The sequence below is a fragment of the Pinus tabuliformis genome, chromosome 2_2 (genome assembly GCF_031772625.1).
Source record: "Pinus tabuliformis cultivar Carrire ecotype Pingquan chromosome 2_2, CPIR1, whole genome shotgun sequence".
NCBI lineage: Eukaryota > Viridiplantae > Streptophyta > Pinopsida > Pinales > Pinaceae > Pinus > Pinus tabuliformis.
In genome coordinates this window covers 29846193-29873577 of record NC_142300.1, presented here as the reverse complement: position 1 = coordinate 29873577, position 27385 = coordinate 29846193, and the positions used below count along the sequence as shown (strand labels likewise).

The 27385-nt window shown below is 41.9% G+C and overlaps 2 protein-coding genes across 3 annotated transcripts in view; both read right to left on the bottom strand.

The window, feature by feature from the left end:
• Positions 1 to 15830, bottom strand: part of LOC149191364 (magnesium transporter MRS2-F-like) — a 283963-nt gene extending 268133 nt beyond the window's left edge. For both annotated transcript variants that reach the window (XM_089404195.1, XM_089404196.1), the window contains exon 1: positions 15027 to 15830. In XM_089404195.1, the coding sequence (XP_089260321.1) occupies positions 15027 to 15473 (447 nt within the window). In that variant the 5' untranslated portion in view covers positions 15474 to 15830. The remainder of the gene's footprint in view (positions 1 to 15026) is intronic.
• A 9917-nt stretch (positions 15831 to 25747) lies between these two features.
• Positions 25748 to 27120, bottom strand: LOC149191363 (uncharacterized). The gene is made up of 2 exons (XM_089406629.1): positions 26470 to 27120; positions 25748 to 26116 (listed from the first exon to the last, which is right to left on the bottom strand). The coding sequence occupies exons 1-2, from the start codon at positions 27118 to 27120 to the stop codon at positions 25748 to 25750; spliced, it is 1020 nt and encodes a 339-aa protein (XP_089262755.1).
• Positions 27121 to 27385: the final 265 nt, after the last annotated feature.

Here is a 27385-nt window from a genome sequence, read left to right as displayed (position 1 = left end):
AAGGATGAACCACTCACCCTGTACACAACAAACCACTAGGGGAAGGTTGAACCACTTACCCTATGGTTACACACTGCTCCAAGAAGTACCCCAAGCCCCCTAAAGCTCCCAGAGCTCAATGTCCATCTCATGAGGGTCCTTATCTTCGTCGAAGGTAACATCATGACTTATCTCAACTTCCTTTTGACCAGCCACATAAATTCTATATCCCTTAGAATTTTCACTATAACCCACAAAGATTCCTTTCTTCCCAGATGCACCCAATTTGCTTCTTTTCTCTTTCGACACATGAAAATATACGGGGCTTCCAAAAATTCTAAAATGAGAGACATCGAGTTTCTTACCAATGAACATTTCTTCGGGAGTCTTGGAGTCCAATGCTTGATGAGGGCATCGGTTTTGAACATACACGGCGGTATTTGTAACTTCACCCCATAGAAACTTCGAAAGGCCTTGATCATGAAGCATGGCACAGACAGCTTCTACAATAGAGCGATTCTTCCTTTCAGCCACACCATTCTGCTCGGGAGTCTATGGTGTTGTAGTCTCCCTCTTAATGCCAGCTTCTCTGCAATAATCTTGGAATTCATTGGATTCTAACTCGGGCATACCTGTCACCATCTATCTTACATCAGGTAGGGCCTTATAATGAAGATGGGCGAACCTCCGGTGCCATAGTTCAGATTGTAGAGATGTGTCGCAAGAGATGGCTACCAATGGACTTCCTCCAACTTGATACAAACTATCAACCCTGAACCCAAGAGTAAAAGAATCCTTGAAATTTATTTTCCAAACACGTACCTTTCTATCGATAAAAGCCACCTTGAATCCTTTATCTTCCATTGTGTAATATCCCTTTTCAGGGATATCCCTCAAACACAACCAAACTCCAACCAGAGATGGACTGGGAGGGAATTTACCAGATATGTCGCCTCTGAAAAGAGGACGAGATCTGGAGGCTACCTGGCCCTTTCCAGACTCTGTCTAAAAGTATAGGAGAAAAACACACAAGTGGTATAGTAGCCGGGAAGCTCAAAGAGATAAAAATAACAGTAGTGCAACATACAATAATGTATACATGGAATATAAGCAAATACTCAAGAAATGCAGAGAGAAACGCTAAGCCATTTTATTATACTTAGTAATGGAAAGAGTACAAGAGGTGATCGGAAGGATAGCACCTCGACTTGCACAAGGCAAGTGAAGAAATACACTCAAAATGGTAAGGAAATGGCCTCTCTCTGAACTACGTCCAAGCTACCGGAGAACTGTTGTGCTGCCGCTACTGCTGGAATGAAGTGAGGATTTGGGGCTGTTCCCCTCCTCAGAAAATGTTGAAACTCTGGAATCAGCCTCTGCTCAATAAACCCAGAAAAGCCCAGAAAGCTTTTCTAAGATAGCTGACCCCGAAAATCACCCCCTTGAGGATCTACTCTATCCCTCAAGGCTCTGCGCTGCCGCTGAAGAGAATCCTCCAAAACTCTACCCGAGACTCTACCAAAATCCTCCAATATGCAAGGGCTGATCCCTTGCTCAATCTCCAAGCTCAAATCCTCCACATAAACCCAATCCGGAGCTCCTACCCAAAGACACTGCGTCCTGACTCCTCCTCTCTCAAGACTGCGCATTCTTCAAAATGCTCAGTTCCTCCTCAACTCCAAAGATCGATCCTCCTGCAAAAGACTGATGAAACTACCTTGCCCGAGCAGGCACTCGAAGTCCCCCAGGGCTAAGGGTGAGATCCCCGAGCGAAGACACTCAATGCACTAAACAGTGTTGCAGACAGGCTAAACAGCCAGCGTGCTCCAAGTCGAAGTGACTAGCTCAAATGCAACATAATCGAATGCCAAAATGAGGAGGCTCCTCTCTCTTTTATAGCTTTGGCCTCTCTCAAAACCCTAAGGCCCACCTCCTCCAACGTAGCCTCTCTCTTGCCATGTGCTCCTCTCCATCTGCGCAGTCCCTCCAAGTGTCTACGTGGGCCCCCTTCTCTACGTGGTCCTTTGGCCCCCTTGGCTCCCCTTTTAAGTTACAACGTTGTGCTACTAGGGAGTGACTTTATTCAAAAGTGAGTTATGTCCCCCTTTCCTCACCTTTTTATTTATAAATAACTATAGAAGGAAAAATTGAGCAAAATCGAATATTCCAATTAGCCATGGCTAATTAGGAATATTACAGTCTCCCCCGGCAAAATGTTGCTTGTCCTCAAGCAACTGAAGTGATGGATGCTACAAAATTTCCTCACTCTCCCAAGTGGCATCCTCATCCGGTAAATTCTTCCACCTCACTAAGAATTCCCGGACCGTCCTGCTCCGCAGCTGCCTCTCCCTAGTATCAATAATAGCCTCTGGCTGCAACACCAAATGCCCCTCATCATCCGTGGGTGGTAGCTCATCTGTCATTGTCACCTGCTGCCCCAATGCCTTCTTCAAGCATGATACATGAAAAAAATTATGAATCTTGCTACCTTGGGGCAGCTCCAACTCATACGCAACCTATCCAATCCTGCGTATCACCCTATATGGTCCATAAAAGCGGGGCTTGAACTTCTCAGCCCCCTTCTGCTTCAGTGACGACTGTCGGTATGGCTGTAATCGTAGGTAGACCAAGTCCCCTACCTCAAACTGTCTCTTCACCCGACCCCTATCAGCATACAGCTTCTGCTGGTTCTGCGCTGTAGCCATATTATCCTTGAGAGCTCGGAGAATATCCTGACTCTCTTGGATCCAAATCTTAGCTCTCGGAGCCTTGCTAGCACCAAACATCACGTCAGCAAAAGATGAAGAATGATATCCATACAAAGCATAGAATGGTGACATACCAATGGACATGTGATGTGTAGTGTTGTAGCAATACTTCCCTAGATGCAACCACTTCAGCCATGCTCGCTGCTGTCCACTGACATAGTTACGCAAGTAGCCCTCTAGCCACTTGTTAACTATCTCTGTCTTCCCGTCTGTGTGTGGGTGATAACTGGTACTCGGTGTCAACTCTGTCCCCACCAACCGGAAAAGCTCCTGCCAAAACCCGCCCATGAAACGGTGGTCCCTATCACTGATGATGGTCTTAGGAAGACCATGTAGCCTGAAGACCTCTCTGAAGAACAGCTCGGCCACCTGCGCTGCTGTGTAGTGTGCGGATATGGCAAAAAAATGTGCGTACTTTGTCAGTCGATCAACGACGACAAAGATACAATCCTTGCCCTGTAGTATGTACCATGGGCAACCCTGTGATGAAGTCTATTGAAATACACTCCCATTTCCCCTCCGGAATGGGAAGAGGCTGCAATAATCCTACGGGATGGCTCATCTCCCCCTTGTTCCTCTGGCAAATATCGCACACCCGAATATGCAGGAGTACGTCCTCCTTGAGGCCCTTCCATGAGAACCTCTCTGTAATGGCCCTGTAGGTTTTGGTAAACCCCTGATGGTCGGCCAAGGGTGAATCATGCGATGCCTGAAGTATCTTCTTCTTGAGCTGAGATCCCTTAGTCAAGAAGATCCGGTCCCTGTAGTAGATGATCTCATCGACCACCCTGTACTTGTCATCCGCCACCTGCCCATCCAGAACCTCACATGCAAATCTGTCCTTGGAGTACTCTACTAAGAGTCGAGCCCTCCAGTCTATGTCCAAGCTCATAAGAGACAACGTGGCTAGTCTATGTGAAAGGGCATCTGCTACCACGTTGTTCTTACCCTTGACATACTCAATGTCAAAGTCATACGCTTGGATCTTATTGATCCACTTCTGCTGCCTCTCTTGTAGCTGTCTCTGCTCCAAAAAGAAACTGAGACTGTTGTGATCAGTCCTCACCCTGAACCTGTTACCCACTAAATACTGTCGGAACTTGGCCAATGCATGCATAATGGCTAGCATCTCCTTGTCGTATATAGAATACAACCTCTCATGCGGAAGGAGCTTCCGGCTCTCAAAGGCTATAGGGTGACCTCCCTACATCAACACTGCACCAATCCTCTCTCCCGACGCATCACACTCCAAAACAAATGGCTGCGAAAAATCCAGCAATACAAGCACTGGGCAGCTGCTCATAACCTCCTTGAGCCTGTCAAAGGCTCGCTGCGCTGTATCCAACCAACTGAATGCCCCCTTCCTCGTCAGCTCTGTTAGGGGTGCAGCAAGCTGTGAGAAACTCTTGACAAACTTCCGGTAATAAGTACAAATGCCAATGAATCCCCAAAGTTCTGTCACGTTCCTCGGCTCCGGCCAATCTCTAATGGCCTTGATCTTCTCCTCGTGGACTCTCACTCCGTCCACCCCTATGATGTGTCCCAAGTACAACATCTCCGTCAACCCAAACTCACACTTGGAGAGCTTGGCATAGAACTGTTGCTCCTCCAAGATGTGCAACACTGTCTCAATGTGCTGGAGATGCTCCTCCCAAGTCCTACTGTAAATGAGGATATCATCAAAGAACACCAACACAAACTTCCTTAAGTGATTGCGGAAGATGTGATTCATGCAGGATTGGAATGTAGCTGGGGCGTTGGTTAGCCCAAAGGGCATCACCAAAAACTCAAAGTGCCCATAATGACACCTGAAGGCGGTCTTGGGAATGTCCTGCTCCCTCACGCGAATCTGATGGTACCCAGATCTCAAATCAATCTTTGAGAAGAACTGTGCTCCTTTCAACTCATCCATCAACTCATCGATCCTGGGTATGGGGTACCTGTTCTTCAGTGTCTTCTTGTTCAGGGCCCTGTAGTCAATGCACATCCTCAATGTGTCGTCCTTCTTCTTCACCAACACCACGGAAGAAGCAAAAGGACTCGTGCTCGATCGAATGTGCCCAAGAGCCAGCAACTCCTGAATGGCCCACTCAATCTCATCCCGATAGGCCTTGGGATGCCTATAGGGGTAGTAATCACTGCCTGTATGCCCTACTCAAGCTCAATGGTGTGCTCAAACCCCCGGTCTGGTGGCTGTCCCGGCGGAATCTCCCCAAACACTGTGGCATACTGGTCAAGGATGGACTGTATCTCTGGGTGCACCGTCTGCCCTGTAGTCCCTGCCTCTGATGCACGCAGCTCCACTGCCCACTCTACGTCTCCCTTCCAGAAGACTGCCTCCATCTGATGAGCCGAAACAGTCTGAGGCGGATATGTGTGCTGTCGCCGTATCTTCTCATGCCTCCCTGTCTTCTCATCATCCCACTCCATCTCTAGGGCCTTCCAATCTGTCGTGACCTTCCCTAGAGTGATAAGCCACTGAACACCCAGTATCATGTTGGTGTCCGAAATATTGACCACGAAAAAGTGGTCAGTCAGTGTGTAGGTGCCCATCGTCACTGATAACTCTGGGACATAACGAGCAAACACCATGGTCTGATCTCCTGGGACTAAAACTGAAAATCCATCGAAGCTCTCTGTCTGTATACCTCTCCGCTCAACCATCTGTGCATCGATGAAGTTGTGGGTTGCCCCACTGTCAACCAAAACTGATACTTGCTGGCCACACACTGTCCCCTGTACGCACAGCATCAAATACTTGGGAACTCCTCGCAATGCTGCAACGGCCCCTCCGATAGGTGCAAAAGCTGCACCACCTGTTGCTTGTGGTGGAGCTGGCAAAGGATCCTGCGCGGCATGACTATCTCCTGCCTCCAGATCATCATCCTCATCCTCTTCCCCGTTGCTCTCGGAAAAGACCTCAATAAAATGTGCTTTGCCAGCAGCACATCTATGTCCCGGTGCCCACGGCTCCTGACAGGTAAAGCACAACCGCTTCTTCTTCAGCTCCCTCCTGGCACCATCATCAATCTGTGCTCGTTCTGTATTCCCCTTTGGAAGCAGAATCCTCACATCCTTCCCCTTAGGCTGGAAAGCCTGTCTATGGGGGTAAGGTGTCCGGGTCCTGGGTAAGGCATCCTGTAAGTCCCAGGTCCTGCTAATAGCATCCTGGAGTGTGGCTAGTCTAGTGGATATGACTAGACCCCGAAGTGGCTCTGCTAACCCCTCAACAAACATGTAGATCCTCCGTGCCACGGATAGATCTGGCACCATCACTGAAACCCTCAAGAAGTCTGCAATGTAGGTCTCTGGGCTCCCGGTCTGTTTGAGCCTCGTCAACTCAACAAAGTGTTGTTCCGGATCCCTTCGGTCAAACCTCTCTATCAATCTCTTGGTGAACTCGGCATATGTCGTCACTGTGGAGTGTCCGAGTGTAACCATCCCATGGAACCACCAGTCCTAGGCCTCACCATCCAAATGTAATGCCGCCACCTTGATGGCCTCTGTCTCCGACATCTGGTTACGCTGGAAATAGATGTTTAGCTTCTCCACCGAAGACTTTGCTGAACTGTTTGATGAACCATCAAACGTAGGCAAGTGGAATCTACTAGCTGTGCGGTGGGTGTCTCCATCATGATAATGTTGGTATCTTCTGTGATGGTCGTGGGGTCTGCTATCCCACTGGAGCTGAACAAAGTCTCTGAATGAGAGAGCATCCCTGAACTCCTGCCCATAGGCCTGGTACTCTACAAAATAATCGCCCATATGACCAGGCTCTGCCTCCTGCTAGGCTCCGGCCCCTGTGTCTGCTCCTAGGAAAGTGGGCATGGTAGAGCATGTAGGGGCATGTGAGGCCATCTGCTGAGTAGTATCACGCTGAGTGGCACCCTGCTCTGGCAAATGGTGGGATGTACCCGATCCCTCACCAACCTGGAAAACCCGTGGGTTCTCACGCTGTCTAGCCTCCACTACCGTGAATCTCTGCCCCATCACCTCGATCTGCCTCGACAGATCCTGCACTGATTTGAGGAGCATGTCCACAAATCTCTTCCCGTCCTCATCTGCCATCGGATCCTCCTGCTCTGCATCCACCACAGGCTCCCCCTGTTCTGTGTTCACCACAGGCTCCTGTTCTGTGTCCACCACCCGAACACAGTCTCCCTCTCCGTAGGTGTTCTCCAACCTACGCTCAATATCTCTGTATTTCCTACCTCTGTAACAGATGTAGGGCTTCTCCCTCGGTGTCATAGACTGCTAGCTCCATAGGCTGAGCCAGATCTATGCTCTGATACCACTGTAATATCCCTTTTCAGGGATATCCCTCAAACACAAGCAAACTCCAACCAGAGATGGACTGGGAGGGCGTTTACCAGATATGTCGCCTTTGAAAAGAGGACGAGATCTGGAGGCTACCTGGCCCTTTCCAGACTCTGTCTAAGAGTATAGGAGAAAAACACACAAGTGGTATAGTAGCCGGGAAGCTCAAAGAGATAAAAATAACAGTAGTGCAACATACAATAATGTATACATGGAATATAAGCAAATACTCAAGAAATGCAGAGAGAAATGCTAAGCCATTTTATTATACTGAGTAATGGAAAGAGTACAAGAGGTGATCAGAAAGATAGCACCTCGACTTGCACAAGGCAAGTGAAGAAATACACTCAGAATGGTAAGGAAATGGCCTCTCTCTGAACTGCGTCCAAGCTGCCAGAGAACTGTTGTGCTGCTGCTACTGCTAGAATCAAGTGAGGATTTGGGGTTGTTCCCCTCCTCAGAAAATGCTGAAACTCTGGAATCAGCCTCTGCTCAATAAACCCAGAAAAGCCCAGAAAGCTTTTCTAAAATAGTTGACCCCCGAAAATCACCCCCTTGAGGATCTACGCTATCCCTCAAGGCTCTGCGCTGCCACTGAAGAGAATCCTCCAAAACTCTACCCGAGACTCTGCCAAAATCCTCCAATATGCAAGGGTTGATCCCTTGCTCAATCTCCAAGCTCAAATCCTCCACATAAACCCAATCCGGAGCTCCTACCCAAAGAGACTGCATCCTCCTCTCTCAAGACTGCGCAGTCATCAAAATGCTCAGTTCCTCCTCAACTCCAAAGATCGATCCTCCTGCAAAAGACTGATGAAACTACCTTGCCCGAGCAGGCACTCGAAGTCCCCCAGGGCTAAGGGTGAGATCTCCGAACGGAGACACTCGATGCACTAAACAGTGCTGCAAACAGGCTAAACAGCCAGCGTGCTCTAAGTCGAAGTGACTAGCTCAAATGCAACATAATCGAATGCCAAAATGAGGAGGCTCCTCTCTCCTTTATAGCATTGGCCTCTCTCAAAACCCTAAGGCCCACCTCCTCCAACGTAGCCTCTCTCTTGCCACGTGCTCCTCTCCATCTGCGCAGTCCCTCCAAGTGTCTACGTGGGCCCCCTTCTCTACGTGGTCCTTTGGCCCCCTTGGCTCCCCTTTTAAGTTACAACGTTGTGCTACTAGGGAGTGACTTTATTCAAAAGTGAGTTATGTCCACCTTTCCTCACCTTTTTATTTATAAATAACTATAGAAGGCAAAATTGAGCAAAATCGAATATTCCAATTAGCCATGGCTAATTAGGAATATTACACATTGCTAAAATGGATACCAAGTTCTTCTTGAGATCAGGTACATATAGTACTTCTTGCAAATGAATAGTGTTACCTTGATTCAATTGAAGGGTAACATTCGCTACTCCCTTCACGGGATAGGTGGCATTGTCTCCAAGGATGATCTCCAAGTTTGTTTCCTTTTCTATCAGATTAGAGAGAGCTTCCTTGTATCCGGTGAAGTGCCTTGAGGCACCACTATCAATCAGCCAATTTGCCAAAGTGTCCGAGGAGAGGCAGTGGAGAGGGCCGATATAAGATAGTACTCTTTTTGCTTATTTTTAACAACATTGGATTCATCATACCTAAAGTTCCTTCATTTCTTGGATGGTCGACCATTTCCTTGATGTCCCGCATTCCTTTTTCCTTTGCCATTGAACTTGCCATTCCTTTGATCGGTGTTGTTGTTGTTGAAGTTGCCCCTAGGGTTGTTATGATAGTCATCATCTCGAGGTGTATCCCTTTTATTAGGACACTCCCTTGCATAGTGGCCAAACTTATTGCAAACAAAGCACCTGCCCTTCCTTCTTACCTTAGATCCAGGATTTCCATGGAAATGACCTTTAAACCCTACATTATTCCTCCTTTTGGCATGAGCGAGAACGCAGTGGTGTTGCTTCTATTAGAAGGCATTTCTTGCTCCACCATTCTTGTTTCTTCTTGAATGCATCTCGACATCAATTCTTCAAACCCTGGAATTCGATCATTGTTGAGTATAATGGTTCTAAATACATACCACTCAGGTGGGAGTCCTCCAAGGGTGGTGAGAGTAAGTTCCTTGTCAGGAATGACTTCTCCAATCGAGAGTAAATCATTCTTGATCTCAGTAATCCTCAAGAAATAGGATTGAATATCCTCGTCCTTGCATTTCTTAATATCCTTCAACTTATTTTTGAGAAAGAGAATTTGATTAGCATTACTAACCTTGAATATGTTGACCAACCTATCGTATATCTTCTTGGAGGTCTTCAATTCAGAGATATAGGCCACCAGATGCTTGTCAATGGAATCCCCAATAATCTTCTTCGCTTTGACTTCAGCCTTACTGTACATGATCTTTGCAACAGTGGGTGCATTTGAAGGAGGCTCAGAGATTTTACCTTGCACATAATCCATCACTTCCTTCTCTTCCAAGGTCAAATCAAGAGACATCTTCCATCCATGACAGTCAGATTTATCATGGAGCTTGTCTTCAGCCAGGAAGTAGGATGAGGAACCCATTGAATCTTTTGTCCTTGTCCAACTGTCTTTGGTGATTTCTCTTTCACTCTTGCTTGGGCTTTGTCTTCACCTCCGCTCTAATACCATATTAATTTTAGGCAACAATGGTATGTTCTATGCTTTAGAGCAATTTTACTTCAATTTCTTTATGAGCCCAATATCAATTTCAATTTAGCAATCACATAAACATGTAAGTAAAATGTTGATAGAACATAAACATAAACAGTAGAAGACAAGCCAAGATAAGAGGACACAAGATGTGGCACCAGCCAGGGACAAACCCCAATGTGGTGAAACCCTTGATCAAATCATCTTTTAGTCTTCAATAGTTCAGCAGAGAGAGATAGTACAATTTACAATTTTGGTAATTTATAACAGCAGCAAAAGAGCCCTAAATAGAAAAGTCAATGTTGGTCAACAGGGCAGATTTGACCCTCAATGATTCAGTCAACTTCGGCCTCCAAACAGCGAGATGAAAGAACCCTCAAAACAGCCGAATTTTGCCCATTCAAAGTCTGGTCAAACAATCAACCTGTGGTCAACCCTAACCACAGTCAACGTTGGTCAAACAATATGGATTGCCTCGATTTCTGTGCCCAAAAATGCGGCCTACCCAAGCAGAATTTTCCCTAACAAAAACGCAGTCAAACAAATCAACGCTAGTCAAACCCTTCCTAAAATTCGGTCAACATTGGTCAACGTCCAAAACATAAAATTGTTGTCCTTTCCTTCGCACATGTGGAGAGAGAAGTTGCCCAGAAATCTATACCCAATTAGATGAGGAGAGAGAGATGTGTGAAGATGAGTGATGTCCAAATGAGGATGAGGCATCATGTATTTATAGGCAAGCGTTGAGGATGAACAGATGTGGCTATTGGGCTTCTGAGCCTACATGAGTTTGTTGGCCAACCTTGACAGTTTGTCCATAATCAAAATAAATTCATAACTTCATTTGTACATGTCAAAATCGGATGATCTTTAGATCAATCCTACACCTCTTCGAGAGAGGAATCTAAAAAAATATCAGTTGTCATAAATAAGATGACCCATGTGGAGTTTTGCCAATTTTAACAGTATTGTACTCTCACTTGGGTTTTGCATAGCTTACAGTAGAAAGCCCAGGTTCTATCTTTCTTATCATCTGATGTACTCATCTCTCCGCATTAATAAAATGGCTCAGTTATTCACCCTATTTCTTGTGTTTTATTGACTAGTGCATGTGTAGTAAAATTTATTTGCTATAGCCTAGTTCATGTGCCTATTATTATCTGTAAATTTCAATATGGAATATTACACGCCTTTACTCACAAACTAGAGGAAGGTGGATGTTAGCACAGCAGAGCGAGTGGATGCTACAGTATACATGCAACTCATCTAGTCGTTGATGTATCTTGTTAACACACGACCTAATATATGTTTTGCAGTCAACCAGCTGAGTCAATTCATGGTGGAACAGAACAGAGTTCACTTGGTTGCTGTGAAACATGTGTTGAGATATCTCAAAGGCACAACGGATTATGGATTGTGGTACGAAGAGGTTGATGGAGTGAGGCTTGAGGGCTTCACAAATGCAGATTGGGCGGGTTGTTCCACAGATAGGAAGAGTACTTCAGGTGGCGTCTTCAACATTGGGTCAGCAGTTGTTTCTTGGTACAACAGGAAGTAGAGATCAATTGCACTCAATTCAGCAAAGGCCGAGTACATGGCTGCTAGTTTGGTAGCATGTGAGGCTATTTGGATGAGGAAGTTACTTGTGGGACTTTTCAGACAAAGGATGGAGCCTAAATGATACACTGTGATAATTAGAGTTGCATCAAGCTCTCTGAGAACCCAATGTTTCATGATTGCTCAAAGCATATCGAGATCAGGTATCATCATCTCAAATATTGTGTGCAGAAAGGGATAGTGAAGCTACCATACACTCCAACAGGGGAGCAGACAGAAGATATCTTGACCAAGGCATTGGCAAGAAGTAGTTTTGTTCACTATAGGGATAAGTTGGGAGTTGTACAAAATCCCTTGCTAAGAGGGAGTGTTGAAAATAGTAGCGAGAAATTGATTCCATGATTTGTGCCTTAATCAAGGAGTCAAATAAAGTTTCTTCGTTGGCATGCTCAATTTCCTAAAAGAATATGATGATATCATTTCCCAATGCCTATATAGGTAGTCAAGAGGATCCCTCTCTACCTTCTTCTGGTATCCTAACTAGAGATGTCTGGACCTTGTCATCAAGGAGATATTTAGACACAAATCTCAAATCCTACATACCCTGCCTGACTCAGAGACAATTTGGACAATCACATCATACTTTCAAGTTGATCCAGATGATCGGATCAACAAGCAAAAGTTCCAAGATATTTCATATAGTAGAGCACTAAGACCTCAAGACTTCCCTCAGCCTGCCCTCCCCCCCTTTGTGAGGCCAACGGTTACCCTCCAAACTATTACAGAGCTGCCAAACAACACATCAGTTCACTCACACCCAGTTAGAGGATTTAGTACCAGACGATACCCAAACAAGGCCCTCACAATTTTGAATTGTCTCCATAAATTTAGAATGTGCCTCAAATAATGTGAAACAACATCCTCAATGGATGAGTATGCATCAAAATACATAACTGACCCCCAAATATGTGGAAAGGTGCCACCAGATGTAATATTCCTAATTAACTATGGCTAATTAGAATATTCGATTTTGCTCAATTTTGCCTTCTATAGTTAGTTGTAAATAAAAAGGTGAGGAGAAGGGGACATAACTCACTTTTAAAATAAAAGTCACTTCCTAGTAGCACAACATTGTGACTTAAAGCGGAGCCAAGGGGGCCAAAGGACCACGCAGAGATGGGACCCACGTAGACACATGGAAGGACTGCGCAGATGGAAAAGGAACACGTGGCAAGAGGGGATTACGTTGGAGGAAGTGAGCCTTGGGATTGAGAGAGAACAATGCTATAAAGGAGAGAGGAGCCTCCTCATTTTGGCATTCGATTATGTGCATTTGAGCTAGTCACTTTGACTTAGAGCACGCTCTCTGTTTAGCCTGTCTGCAGCACTGTTTAGTGCACCAAGTGTCTCCGTTCGGAGATCTCACCCTTAGCCTCGGGGGACTTCGAGTGCCTGCTCAGGCAAGGTAGTTTCCAGCAGTCTTTTGCAGTAGGATTGATCTTCCACGTAGGCGGCGCTAAGCATTTGAGGACTGCGCAGTCTTGAGAGAGAGGGACGCAATTCCTATTGTTGGGGGTTCCGGATTGGGGTTTTGAGGAGGATTTGAGCTTGGAGATTGAGCAAGGGATCAGCTCTTGCACATTGGAGGATTTTGGCAGAGTTTCGGGCTGAGTTTTGGAGGATTCTATTCAGTGGCAGCGCAGAGCCTTGAGGGACAGCGTAGATTCCCAAGGGGGCGATTTTCGGGGGTCGGCTATTTCAAAAAAGCTTTCTGGGTTTTTCTGGGTTTCTTGAGTAGAGTCTGATTCCAGAGTTTCAGCATTTTCTGAGGTGGGGAACAGCCCCAAATCCTCATTTGATTTCCAACAGTAGCAGCAGCACGACAATTCTCCAGCAGCTTGGACGCAGTTCAGAGAGAGACCATTCCTTGACTGTTCTGAGTGTATTTCTTGACTTGCCTTGTGCAAGTCGAGGTGCTATCTTTCTGATCACCTCCAGTACTCATTCCATTACTCAGTATAATAAAATGGCTTAGCATTTCTCTCTACATTTCTTGAGTATCTGTTTATATTTTATGTTTACATTATTATATGTTGCACCACTGTTATTGTTATCACGTTGAGCTTCCCGGTTACTATATCATTTGTACGTATTTGGTTAGAGTTTGCTTGGGTTTGAGGGATATCCCGGAATTGGGATATTACACCAGAAGTGATATATGCATCAATATATAACAAACAAATCCACCTAGACTAAATTTCCTTCAATGATATGAAAGAATGACACCCACCAAACCAACACTAATTCATCTAACACCTTGGTGTAACCATGAATAATTAGAAGGACCGGTCTAACCATGAATAATGAGTAGGACTTTCATTAGACAAGGTATACCAAGTAGAGCAGCCCTCTTTGGTCTGATCACGACCTGCATCTGCCATCAAATTCCAAGAGTATAAAACTCCTAGCACTGTGATGCTGAGAAAGAGGCCCTCTAAAAGTGTGAAATGAACCACGCATTTTCAGGTTACAACACATCATCTGGAGTTTGTAGTTGTTGCACTTTTTATAAACTTACACAAAATATCTGTCGTCTTATGGGATTTTTCCGTTGCAGATTCCAGATATCATTTGTAAATAATAATGGATTGCAGTATGTTATATGCACTGATCTTTCTATATTTGCTCTAAATTGCATTACTGCAGACTGTTATATGAAGTGGTTTTTCTATATATGCTCTAAAAATATTGCAGGATGTTATATGCAGTTTTTTTTTATATTTGCTCCAAAAAACAATGGTGCAGGCTGCTGTATGCAGTAATTCTTCTATATGTACCTAAAAAAACAATATCGCAGGTTGTAATATGCAGTGGTTCTATTTTTTATTCGGATGTTTTGTTTTGCAATTGACACTCATTCTTTCACAATGGTAGGAAAACGACCAATGCAAGAATCAGATAAATGTTCAGCATTGATTCTTTGAAAAACCCTCAGAGTAATTTCTTTAAATAGTCTTGCAAAACAGTATTTCGGAACTTATCTGAAAAGTGCTCCTTCTGTAATGTTGTGCTCACATAGTAAATCACTTTCAGATTGTTACTGGATTTTTCTTTTTCTTTTTGGGAATAATAGTTGGAAAGTGACCTTATGTAAATTTGGCAATTCCTAAAAATTGTAATTTTCAAGCAAATACAGTATTTTCTATATTTTTTCTTTAATGTTTTGTTTCGAAATCGACTTTGGCATATTTTCGACATTGGTAAGAAACTTATTGATGAAGGAACGGGATCGATGCTGAACTTAAGGTCAACGACATTTATCAGAAAACCTTCCATTTACATGCATCTGATCAAGAACCTATAATTTAAATTCATCTAGATATATTTTAAACAAAGCTTCATTTCGCTAGCGGAAAAGATAAAAACATTTTTATTTTTCTGAATCCAATAAAATGGATCGTCCAAAAGAGTATAAATTCATGAGGCTAGACTTTACAGATATTTTTTTTAAATATGAATTTAAAGAAGCAAGTTATCGAATTATGTTTTCTTTTCTGAAGATTAAACGGGACTTATTTCTTGGAAGGGCAACAAAACGGATCGTCCAAAAGACTATATAAATTCATGAGGCTACATTTACAGATGATTTTTTTTTAAATATGAATTTAATCTAGCAAATTATCGAATTCTGTTTTCTTTTTCTGAAGGTTAAACGGGACTTATTTCTTTGAAGGGCAAAGACGAGCAAATTACCCGTTGCGGCGGCATGCAACAGCCGACAGGCAACCGGCGCTGAAGGTCATCTGCGAAGGGAGCGACGACAGGATCCTTTGAATTGAGCAACAAAACTTCGTCTGAAGTAATAATAGCCTTTATATGCTCTAGATTTATGACAATGGCGCGCTCCCGCCCGAGAATTGTAGAAGGATAGGAAAGCACGGGATCAAGAATGCGTAAATCCCGAGCAGGAAGTCCTGCGCGTCGCATGATTACATGTTTGCTGACCTCGAGCAGCTCGGCATTCCCTGTGGCCTCTATCACCAGCCATGACCTCAATCCCCCGGTCCCCTTCCCCTTCTTACGTGATAATGATATTGCTGCATTTATGGGACGCCCCTCCACCAAGAACGAATCCTTCTCTTTCTCTGCCATTGCTGCGGACGGGCTGCTGATTTTGTTGGACGGGATTCGGTTCCTCATGCTTTCCTTCTCTGAGTCTTCTCAGTCAAAGTTTCTTGGGTTCCTCGATCCTCGCTCCCTTTCCTTTTGCTTTTAATCCATGAGACACTCAGGCAGGCCAACCTTCGCTGCTTTGCTTTGAAACTATCGTTGAAGAATCCACAGCTTACCAGCCCATACAGTGACTCAACGTGCTGTCTACCCCAGTTATTTTTATGAAGGGCATATTTTATTCATAAACGACCTCCGCGATCAACGTGCTGTCTACCCCAGTTATTTTTATGAAGGGCATATTTTATTCATAAACGACCTCCGCGATTTTTAGCAACAGAGGAATTGCTCGCCCGACCAGTGCCGGGCTTCAATGTATTCGTTCAACTTACATACGTCTTTACTTATCCATTTTATACCTTTCACTTTTCTCTGTGTTTTATTTTTATTTTTATTATTAATTTTTAAAGGTAACGTATCATGTTAACTCATCGACTTAAATTTATTTGATTGGGTGGGTTGAACATCTCTTTTTTAAAGAATTTGGTGGGTTCAACATTTCTTTTTTTGAAGGGCAGTTTGAATATTTATTATTTAATGTTTTATATATCTTTAAGTCTTTAATCTTTGGTGGGAGTAGAATCCAATTGGATTCCGTATAAGAAGAGCCATATAAAGACGAGGTCATGGTGTAGAATCCTATTCGACCCCGTATAATAAGAAACGTATAATGATTATAGTGTTTTTTTATAAAGAAAAACAAATTAAGTTGCATTAATTGCGGTCATAAAAGGTGTTTAAGTATGTCTTTTTTTTAATATTAATTTAATAAAAGGTCATTAATTATGTTTATTTTTGTAATATTAATTTAAGGAAGAGTGTTTAATTATGTTTATTTTTTAATATTAATTTAATAAAAGGTATTTAATTATATTTATTTTTAATATTAATGAGACAAGTAATACCATTAAAATTTTTAATATATTTTTTATTAATATTATTTTTACATTTTATTTATCAATTTCATATTAAGTAGAAAAGGAATTGTCTATCTCTTCTATATTAAAAAATATTTTTTATAATTTTTTAAAAAAGAATTATTTATCTCTTTTGTACTTAAAAAATATTTTTTATATTTGTTTTTAAAAGTATTTAAATGTGTCTTAATGTTACATATAAAAATAATTAAATGGTTTTTATAATAATAAATTAAAAAATAAATGATAAAAATAATCAATACTAATCATAAATAAAAAACTTCAAATTTTATCTTAATTTTACATCAATTTTATGAAGAGAGATAAAGTTAAAAACAAAACAAAAAAAACTTTTTTTAATATGAGGGAAATATGTAATTCTTTTACTTACTTAATATGGAGTTGACAGTAAAAATAATATTATTGATATTCTACATGTATATTTCATTATATATTAAGTTTACATGTAATATTTATAACAAATATATATTTTTCAATGTGAGAACTATGTGCAATTTATTTTATTCTTATTATGCAATTTATATATAATATTTAAAAAATATTAATAACCAAAGCAAAATATTGTGGGTTAAAAATCAAATATTTCAATATGCATGTTGAGTAAAAGATTTTAACATCAAATATATATAGAGAGAAAGAGTTCTTATTCCATTAATAAATTATTTTGTGATTACTTAAGCCATGCAACATCTTAAAAAATACCAACAACACACATGATATTTTAAAAATTAGACATGCGACATCTTAAAAAATACTAATAACACACACATAATATTTTAAAAATTATTAATGTTGTAGTCTCACGATTATGCTTTTTTGCCCTAAAAGTTATGGAAATTCAGGCCATATTTTGAAAAAATCCTGTAGCGATTTTTGTGAATCCAAGTAAAAGTTGTCAAACTTCATAATTTTAAGTGCCCTAGAGGTTTTTGATGATGTTGAATTCATTTACACCATCAAAAACATGATTCAAACACTGCCTCTATAAGATTTTTTGAAATTTTTTTGCCCGCATTCCGACCACTTTTAGTCGTCCAAGCAATTCCTCCGCCTCCGTAAACGACTCCATTATTAATATGAGTTATAAATCAAATATTTAAATACATGCATGTTGAGTAAAAATATAGAGAAAGAGTTTTTATTCCATTAATGCTTCTTTCTAATTCAATGTATGAGGAAGACTTGTAATTTCTTTAATGTTTAATAATCATATAGAGAGAGAGACAAATATACAAACCTATATGTAAAATTTAAAAAGAAATAATAATAACAAAAATAATTCAATATATATAGAGAGATATTATATTTTATAGATATATGTTTTTTGTTTGGCATGTATTAACATTTCAATGTGGACAATGTAAATCATAAATAACTATGTATATATTATATAAAACAAGTAAAAATATTTTATTAGTGTGTTGTTTAAAACCAGCATATATCCATCTTAATTCAGATCTACTAAGAACCAAGAGGAATCAAATCTCTCCAGGTGCAAACATTCGCAAGTTTTGCACTCATAAAGAATGTTGCTCCTTCTTGACACTTGATAGACTCCTAGTTAAAATGGATCTATGTTGGTAAATAAGAAAAATAAGATTTTAACATGTATTTTTTTAATTAATACATTATTATATGCAAGAAGGCCTTCACATCTTAAAGCTAAAAAGTCTAAGAGGCATGGTCCTTAAGATCGATCTATCAAAGGCATTTGATAGGATAAGGTAGCTATATTTGTGCATGCACATGACCCACCTGGGTTCTGAGATTCCTATTATAAATTGGATTATGAGTTGCATCTCAACAACCTCCTTTCTTGTTCTTATTAACGAAGTGACTACTGCTTTTTTCCATGCTCAGCAAGGGTTGAGGCAAGGATGCCCCTTACTGCCCCTATTATTCTTACTCGTGGTTGAAGGCCTTAGCAGGATCTTAGTAGATGTTAAAAGAAGGGGTGCCCTCAAAGGCATTGAAGTGGTTGAGGATGATTTCATTACACATATGTTGTTCGTTGATGATATTTTACTATTTTGTGACAGATCCCCCAAAGACCTGATAATCATAAAGGAGGTAATGACCCTGTTTGAAAAAGCCACAGGTATGTCTATAAATCATCATAAATCATCTCTCCTCTCAAATGGTTTGTCCCAGGCCGACCTTATGCTTTCACAAAATCTATTTCCTTTTCATTCTAACACTTGGGATAAAGGCATAAAATACTTGGACTTCTACCTAAAACCCAACAATTATCGAAAAACAGACTAGACATGGTTCCATGCAAAACTAGAGAAACACTTAAAATCACAGAGATTTAGGTGGCTATCTCGTGTAGGTCGGTTGATCCTAACCAAGTCAGTCCTTGAAGCAATTCATGTTTTTTGGTCCTCCCTCCCTTGGATTCCAAAGGGCACTCTAACAATTATTCGCAAGATCTGTTGTCAATACCTATGGGCTGGGGAAAAGGAGGGAAGAAACTTGGCATGGGTAAAATGGGTTCAAATCCCACTTCCAAAGGCCTCAAAAACGTTAACCATTTCAAAAAGCTCTTGCTGCAAAGGTCAAATGACACCTAATTTCAACGCAAAGTTTATGGACTGAAGTTGTGAAAAGGAAATACATTCACCCCATTTCCATCAATGATTGGATCAAGAATTCGAACAAGAACAAAATAAATATAGCAGTCATCTGGAAAATTGTTATTCACACGTTCAATGTGATTGAAAGAGGCCTAGTCTGGGAGATCAAGCATGGTGAACATGTATGTATCGGTGAAGACCCCTAGGATGAAATGAGCATTACAGGTTGCTCCAGGATCTTATCACCTTCCTACAGTTTATTAATAGACACTATTTGGCCCAGGTTGTTAATCATGACAGAACAAACATTTGGACTCAAGGATGGAAATCCTCACAATAGATGCATCTACTGCATGCTTTCTGAGACCTATGGAGGCAGTGTACAAACAACCTTAACTCCTCCCATGTCAGGCTCAGCGATAGAGAGGACACATTAGTTTGGGCTCATTCAACAGATGGGATCTACACTCCAAAAGTTGGATATGTTTTTCTTATTAAAAACAAAAGACCAAAGCAACTATCACAATGGTCTAAAAATTTGTGGAAAGTTTTTTTTCCCTGTTAAAGGTCACCTTTTTCAATGGTGCATATTAGAGAGTAAAGTCCCCACAGGTGACAATCTATGTAAAAGAGGTTTCTTGGGCCTCAGTTGGTGCCCATTATGCAAGAACGCAAATGAAATTTGAATCATTTATTTATGTTATGTCCTTATGCTCAAGTTGTATGGGCATCATATAGAGCTTCTCTCAACATCACTAAGACCTGGCACGGTGCATCTTTCTTGGAAGCCTAGGCAGATTGGTGGAAAAATGTCAGTCCAAAGAAATTCAAATGCCTTCCCACCATTCTCCCTTAGGGAATATGGTTGGCTATAAATGAAGAAGTCTTTATGGACAAACAGAGCATCCTTGACCGTGTCGCTGCAAAAGCCACTTTAATTTTATCATTGTTGGTATCTTCGAAAGCCCCCTCTAGAGTGTGCATGGTTGTGGAGAAATATATAAACCGGTCTTACCCTTGGGCATATTTCGACAATACATGCAAATGGAAACTGTGATGGGGGTGTGGTCCTATACTTGTCTCAAAATTATTCCTTCAAATTAAAAAACGGCCTTGGCATTAACACAAACAACTTTTCAAAATTCAAGTCTTAAGCTACTTATCCATTTGCCATTGAAAAGGATATTCACAGAATTCAAATCTTTGGTGGCTCCATGAACATTATAAATTGGTTTAACAACACTTCTAGATTTCACAAGCACACAATATGCCCGATTATTGAGGAAAAATATTTACTAAAACAATCTTTTGGCCACATTTCATCCTGTCACATTTATAGAGAAAGGAACTCAACAACCAACACATTGTCTAAAGAAGGCGTTGATCAAGCCTTGGGCTTATCGCACATCTCAGAGCACATAGAAGAATAGGAGTGGGCATCTTGTCACCGACCCTTCATGGAAGCCATTATACGGGCTTCATGATTATATCCTTTAGGCTATGATTTGTGATCCTTGATGAATATATATTTTGATCTGATATGCTGATACAATTTTGTTTTTGATATGTATTTAATGTATATATGATTCCTCAGACATCTTATGATGGTCTATTGATGTATATTTTTTGGTGGACCATAAGGCCCAGTTTTTGACAGACCTTGTTAGCCTCCCAAGATGATGAATGTCGAATGCAAAATGCATATGCAAAATGTAATTTTTAGTTTTTACTAATTGAAAATTATGATTTTTTTCTTGAAAAAAATTAATAAATAATTATATGTAATATTAATTATTTCAATAGTTGTGTCTATCAATAATTATATGTGGATGGAATGGATTGAACCTCCAAGGAATATTCTAGAATATTCTTAGTAGTAATTCACAAATCAAATATTGAGATTTATCTCCAAAGTAGTTATGCCCTTTTAGCCCTTTTAATTTAATTGGCTAATTAAAAAAAAAGGCATATGAACAAGTGTACTATGAAATGAGTTATAGTTTTTTGGGCATGTGGTATTGATAAACCATGGTATTGTAACAAAACCTATGTTTATTTTGGAATTGGGCTAATTTTAATTGAATTATCAATAATTATTAGGTGGATGGTAGGGATTTAACTTCCATAGAATATTTTAGAATATTCTTAGTAGTGTACACAAATTAAAGGTTGATATTTATTCCAAAGTAATTATGCTTTTCTTGTCATTTTAATTAGATTCATTAATTAAAAAAATCTCATACGAACAAGTGGCATATGATTGGACATGTGACATTGAAAAGCCATGGTATTGTCACAAAGCCTATTTACAAAATGATAAAGTGGGGGTGAACCTCCATGGTTAAGTATCTTGTTACATGCTTTTTTTAAATGTGTGTATGTTTAACTTATATATTAATTCTTTTTATCATTAATAATAATAACTATAATTTTAAATAAAGTTTTAATTTAGTTATTTTTATGATTTTTTTTTTAATTTTAACAACTTGAGATGTATCATGAAGTAAGTGTTTGATGGTTATTATGTATTGATGCCTATCAACGTTTACCAATTATTTAATTTATATGGTTGCATTAGTTTAAACAAAGTTATAATTTAGTTAATTTTTATGATTTTTTTCAACTTTAACAATGTGAGATGTATCAGGAAGTAAGTATTTGATGATTATCATGGATTGATGCCTATTAGTGTTTACCAACCATTTAATTTATATGGCTAGCTAGTTGAGATTTTTAGAGAGATTTAGGAAGAATTTTTTTTTTTTAACAGGAACGGTTATGGATTGTATTAGTGGGTCGGTCTAAATGCCAATCTTCTGATTACAATAGGAATGGGCACGATCCAATTGGATTCGTCCTTCTGAGACGCTATTAGACTTGCTGTCCATTTCCATCTCCTTTTGGGATCCCCAATTGTGCTTATTTCTACAATCTGCCCCAGTTTAAATATACAAACAAACAGCTTTAGGATTAAGCAAAAAAACATATCTGCTGAGATGATTTAAGGAATTGGGACCCGTGCTTCTTCCCCGTCTCTTTTCAATACCCCGGCCGATAGCTGTGCAGCTTTATTGGCTTCAAGATCTGCCTCTTTGTTATTGTCTCTCAGCACATGAAAATATTTCAGATTTTGAAACAGCTTTGCCATGCTTCTGATTCTTTGGATCAGCCTTGCTAATCTTAAATCCCGTGGGGTAGAGTTAGTCACCATGAGTTTGATGATCACTTCGGAATCCCCTAGGATATTAGCCTCCTTGATTTCTAGCTTCAAGAGCTGCTTGAGTCCTTGGTAGAGGGAAAATGCCTCAGCTTGGATGCTGGAATTGATTCCTAAACCCCAGGCAAAGTGGAGGATCTCTGCACCATCTATGTTTTTAATTACTCCCCCTGCTCCAGCATTGCCCGGATTGCCTTTTGCTGCCCCGTCGAAGAAGAGGGAGTGCACCTTTTGCTTAAGGAACCAGTTTTGAAAATCCTCGCTACCTTTTCCCCTTATTTGCCATTCCTCAGATGGAGCCATGCTTCTGACATTTTGGTGAAAATGCAGGCTCAAGGAGGACCCCCAATCTCTGTCTAGCTGGGTGAGGTTAGAGTCATCTTTATGTCCTCCCAAACATTCTTTTAATTGAATCTTTACCTTGGCTGCCACCGTCTTGGCATTGTGTTGAAGGTTCCTGAAGATTCTACAGCAAATTTTAAGTAGTGATGCCCAGGCCGCTTTAATCACTTTATTTTTGGGGGAAGGTCCAGGATAGCATGCTTTCCAGTTGGCAAACAGATCTATTATGGTGGCAGGAAGCTCGAATCTGGGGTTCCAATAGTCCATCAGTTCTCTCCAGACCTGAATGGCGAACTTGCAATTGAGAACCAGGTGCGTGGCGCTTTCCTCAGAGTCTTGGCACAAGGAGCACCTGGACGGACCGTAGAAGCCGCGCCTCTGGAGTTTGTCTTCTGTTAATATCTTCCTGTGGCATAAAAGCCAGCAAAAAAAATCAATTTTTGGCAGCGTAGTGATGCCCCAGACTGTCTTCCACGGGGCTGGATCTGGGGGCGCATTTGGGATTGCAGCTAAACATGCATATCCCTGGGCAACAGTATAACCTTTCGACTGATCGCCCCAGCCTCGCCTATCTTTCCTGTTGATGCTCGTGGGTGCGATTCCGTTCAGTAGATCGCAGAGATGGGTGATCTCTTGGTGAAGGTCTGAAGGCGGATCCGATAGACTCCAGCCCGCCCACTGTGTTCCGTTCCATGTGGATATGTCCCACAACTTGGTTTTCCCGGTTGCCGTCAACCATTCCTTCAGCGATTTCACCTTTGGACAATCTCCTATAGGCTCGCGATCCATGATACGATCGTTCCATATGCTTATTTTTTTCCCATTTCCGGGAATCTAGTAGACTTTGGATTGAATCAACGGGGCAGCTTTGGAGCAGAGGTTAACGAACGGCGAGGTTCCTTGAGGTAACGGTCCATCTAGACATCTCAGTCTCGTGCCTTTGAGGTATTTTCTCTAGAGAGCTGTCTGTGCCCAGCCTGGTTTAGGCGCAATTAATCTCCAGAGGAGCTTGGCTCCCATTGCTATGTTCTGCTGAGGGAGCTTTTTGAAATTGAGCCCACCCTCCATCTTCGGTTTGAGGACAGTCTCCCATTTAACAAGCGGGAATCTTCTCTCATTGTGTTTACCCCCTTTCCAAAAGAAGTTTCTGATATATTGATCCATTTTCTGTAGTATACCAATGGGCGCTAGAAGCACAGAGAACTGGTATAACGGGAGGCTGCTAAGAACAGCTTTAATGAGGACAGTCTTGCCTGCCATATTTAACCAGTTTACTCCCCACGCCTGGAGTTTGCTTTTGAATTTTTCTACCTGCGGCATCCAATCCCTGCTATAGGCGCGCTTGAGGAAAATAGGCAGCCCCAGGTACTTGAACGATGTCCAATCTGAGGAAGCTGCGAATCCTAGGCATCTGGCGATGATATTGAGCAAAGAGGGCGGGGTGTTCCAGCAGTAAGTATGACACTTACCCTTGTTGAGGCTGCTGCCAGACTCCATACAATACTCGTCGAGCGTCTCTTTAAATCTTCTGGCTGAATGTATCGAAGCTGTCCCAAGAAGCAGAGTATCATCTGCAAATAAGGCGTGGTTTATGTTTTGGACCCCCCTCGCTATGGATATCCCTGAGATCTCCTGCTCTTGCATTTGTTTGTTTAGGTGGAAACTTAGAACTGAAGCTTGAATAACAAACAGCAGGGGAGACATGGGACAACCCTGTCTTAGCCCTCTTGTAGCTTTGAAGAAACCTGCAGATCTACCATTGACTAAAGGGGCGATCCATGGTTCCGAGATGCAGGCCCAGATCCAATTGATAAATCTCACCCCAAAACCAAATTTTTTCAAGACATTCAAAAGAAAACTATGATTAACTCTGTCAAAGGCATTTGCTAGATCCAGTTTGATAGCCATACCTTGTTCCTTGCGCTGCTGACTTGATAGAATTGCCTCTTGGACTAGTGTGAAGTTGTCCACCAAATGCCTTCCGTGTATGAAGCCTCCTTGGTTCTCAGGGATAACTTTGGGAAGTATATGCTTCAACCTGTTTGCAATAACTTTTGTAATCAGCTTATAGCCAATGTTACACAGGGATATGGGGCGAAACCTATTGAAGGAGCTGGCTCCCTTTTCCTTGGGAATGAGAGCAAGGAAAGAGGAGTTAGTACTTCCTCCTAATTTCTGGCAAGCCTGCGATTTTTGAACCATTTTAAATAAATCTTTCCCCACTATGTGCCAGCAGGCTTGAAGAAAAGATGCGGAAAAGCCATCAGGACCTGGGGATTTATCTGGGTTCATGGCATAGAGGGCCCTTTTGACTTCTTCCATTGTGACATTTTTTTCTAGATGGTGGTTCATATCAGCAGATATTGACGTGGGAATCCCTTCCAGCAAACGAAAGTTCTGATTCATATTCGTCTCTTCACTGTACAGGCATTTGAAGTGTTGATGGGCTGCATGTTTGATACTTGCAAATTCTTTGTGTATGATAGCATCTTCCTTAATTTCAGTGATAGAGTTGAAACCTTTTCTGGCTTCAGCTTGTTTGTGAAAGAATGAGGTATTTCTGTCACCTGCCTTTAGCCAGAGACAACGTGATTTGATCCTCCACGTTTCCTCTTCGGCCAGGCAAGATTTATGATAGTGCTGTTGGAGGTGAACCTCTTTGTCTAAAATTTCTCTGGATATATAAGCCTCTTCTGTGTTCAATTGATGTGCTTCGAGCTGGCTTTGGATATTTTTCCTTTCAGCTGCTGGGTTGACAAGGGATTTGGCCCAGCACTTTAGGACTGATTTCAATCTCCTGAGTTTTTCTTCCCAAATATAAAATGGGGATCCAGTGACAGGCTGGGACCAACTTTCTTTGATGGTCTGTAAGAAGTTGGGTTCCTTGGTCCACAAAGGGCTAAACTTGAAGGGGATGGGACCAAGGTCAGCGTGAGCTCGAAGGATAAGCTTGATTGGCTTATGATCAGAGGTGCTACAAGGAATAATGTGCATGCTAGCATCTAGACCAAGCATAAGAAAGGAGCTATGCACCAAAAATCTATCCAGCCTTGCAGCAATATGGCCAGGACCTATCCTTTTATTGGACCAAGTAAACTTACCTGAGATCGGCTTGATATCTAGTAGATCCCAGTCTTGGAGGAGGTCCTCAACCCATTCCCTTACCGGATCTCACATAATGCAGCCTCCTCGCTGTTCAGAAGAGTGCAGGGTGATGTTAAGGTCACCTGCTATGATGACATTTTCCAGATTGCCCAAATCTTCTTGCTGCCTTAAGGAGTCCCAACAGATCTTTTTTTCTCCAGCGTTGACCGGAACATAAACATTGAAAAGGCAGAAGGTTTCTTTTGTAATTAGGTGCTGCATCTTTAACATCGCCCAGTGGGTATTTGATGCCTCTGCCACCAGCGAAAAGCTGCTTTCGTTCCAAAGAGTGCCCAACCCTCCAGAGGCTCCTCGGGCTGAGACAGCTGTTGCATTGCTCTTTTTCCAAAGTTTTTTGCTTACCTGAAGGAAATCTGGTTCCTCCATCTTGGTCTCCTGGAGAAGGAGTATGTCGGGGGCCTCTATTCTTATTAGATTTCATATAGCCTCTTCTTTGATATTGCTGCCCATACCCCTACAGTTCCAGGAGATTATCTTCATTATTTACCTTTGCTTGGTTGGGCCCCCTTGGAGCCTTGATGCTGGTTTCTTGCCATCTTCGGCTTTTTTGCTAACAACTTCTCCAATGTTGGTTGGCTACCCTGGAGTTTATCTTTGTACGTTTCATGCTCTTTTTTCTCCCGATCTGTTTTGCGTCCTCTTGTGGATCTCCTTACCGAGGATTGGGATTCTCCTATTTCTCCTTCCTCCTCCGATTCTTCTGATTCTTGATCCTCCTCCTCAGCTACAACGGGGGTTCCTTTTGAGCTTTCTGCGGCTCCCGTGTCTTTAACATGAGAACCTTTGTCTGGGGACGCTGGCTTTTGAACTACCACTTCATGAGTGTCCTCTGGTTGGGAGCTGAGAGGGTCGAACCTGTTCTCTGGGGTGAACTTGGGCTGGGACTGCTGGATCTGCTGAGCTGGATCCTGCTGGGGGCCTTTGTCGGTGGTTCCTCCCTGCTTCTGGGTCTTGGAAGACATTTTGGATCGTTTCACTTGATTCCAGCCGGCCTCCTTCCCTTGATCTGCTTCATTGACCGTTGGACAGTTTCTGGCAAAGTGCCCATAAACCTGACATTTCTGGCATTTGAAGGGCAACTGTTCATAGTCTAGCTTTTGCACATCCGTCCAACTTCCTACTTTGAGTTTGATGGCCTCCGGAAGACCCTCCTCCAGATCCACCTCAACGCATATCCTTGCACAGTCGTATTGATCCTTACTGTTCGCTCGGTCTATGAATTTCCCCAGGGCATTTCCGATATGCATCAGAGAATCCCAGTTCCAGCAATGAATTGGGAGGTTGGGAAGCCTAACCCATACTGGGACAACTTTGGGTACGTCTACTGCTGGATCAAAGTTAGGGGTCCATTTGTTCAGATACAGACCCTGGGGGCCCATAAATTAAGGACCGTTTCGGAAGATCAACTCTTTATCTTCTATGGCGGTGAATTCAAAGAGGAAGAATCCTCGTCCCAAAAAATATGAAGTCATGCTTTCTTTAATCAACGGCGACCAGTTTCTTTTGACCCAACTCTCTGTCGACTTGGGAGATGGCCATAGACCAGTGAACTGGCCTATGAGAGCCCGCTCGGACAGGGACAGAGCAACCTGGATCGGGGTTTCCGGAGGAAGAGAGATCTCAGGGATATCGTCGAGCTTCTTG

Bases quoted from the DNA above. Each gene is read 5' to 3' on its own strand.
- LOC149191363 (XM_089406629.1), bottom strand. From the start codon at position 27,120: ATGGGCCCCCAGGGTCTGTATCTGAACAAATGGACCCCTAACTTTGAT. The intron at 26,117-26,469 runs GTAGCTGAGGAG...CTCCTTCTCCAG, and splicing joins GCTCAAAAGGAACCCCCGTT to GAGACCAAGATGGAGGAACC.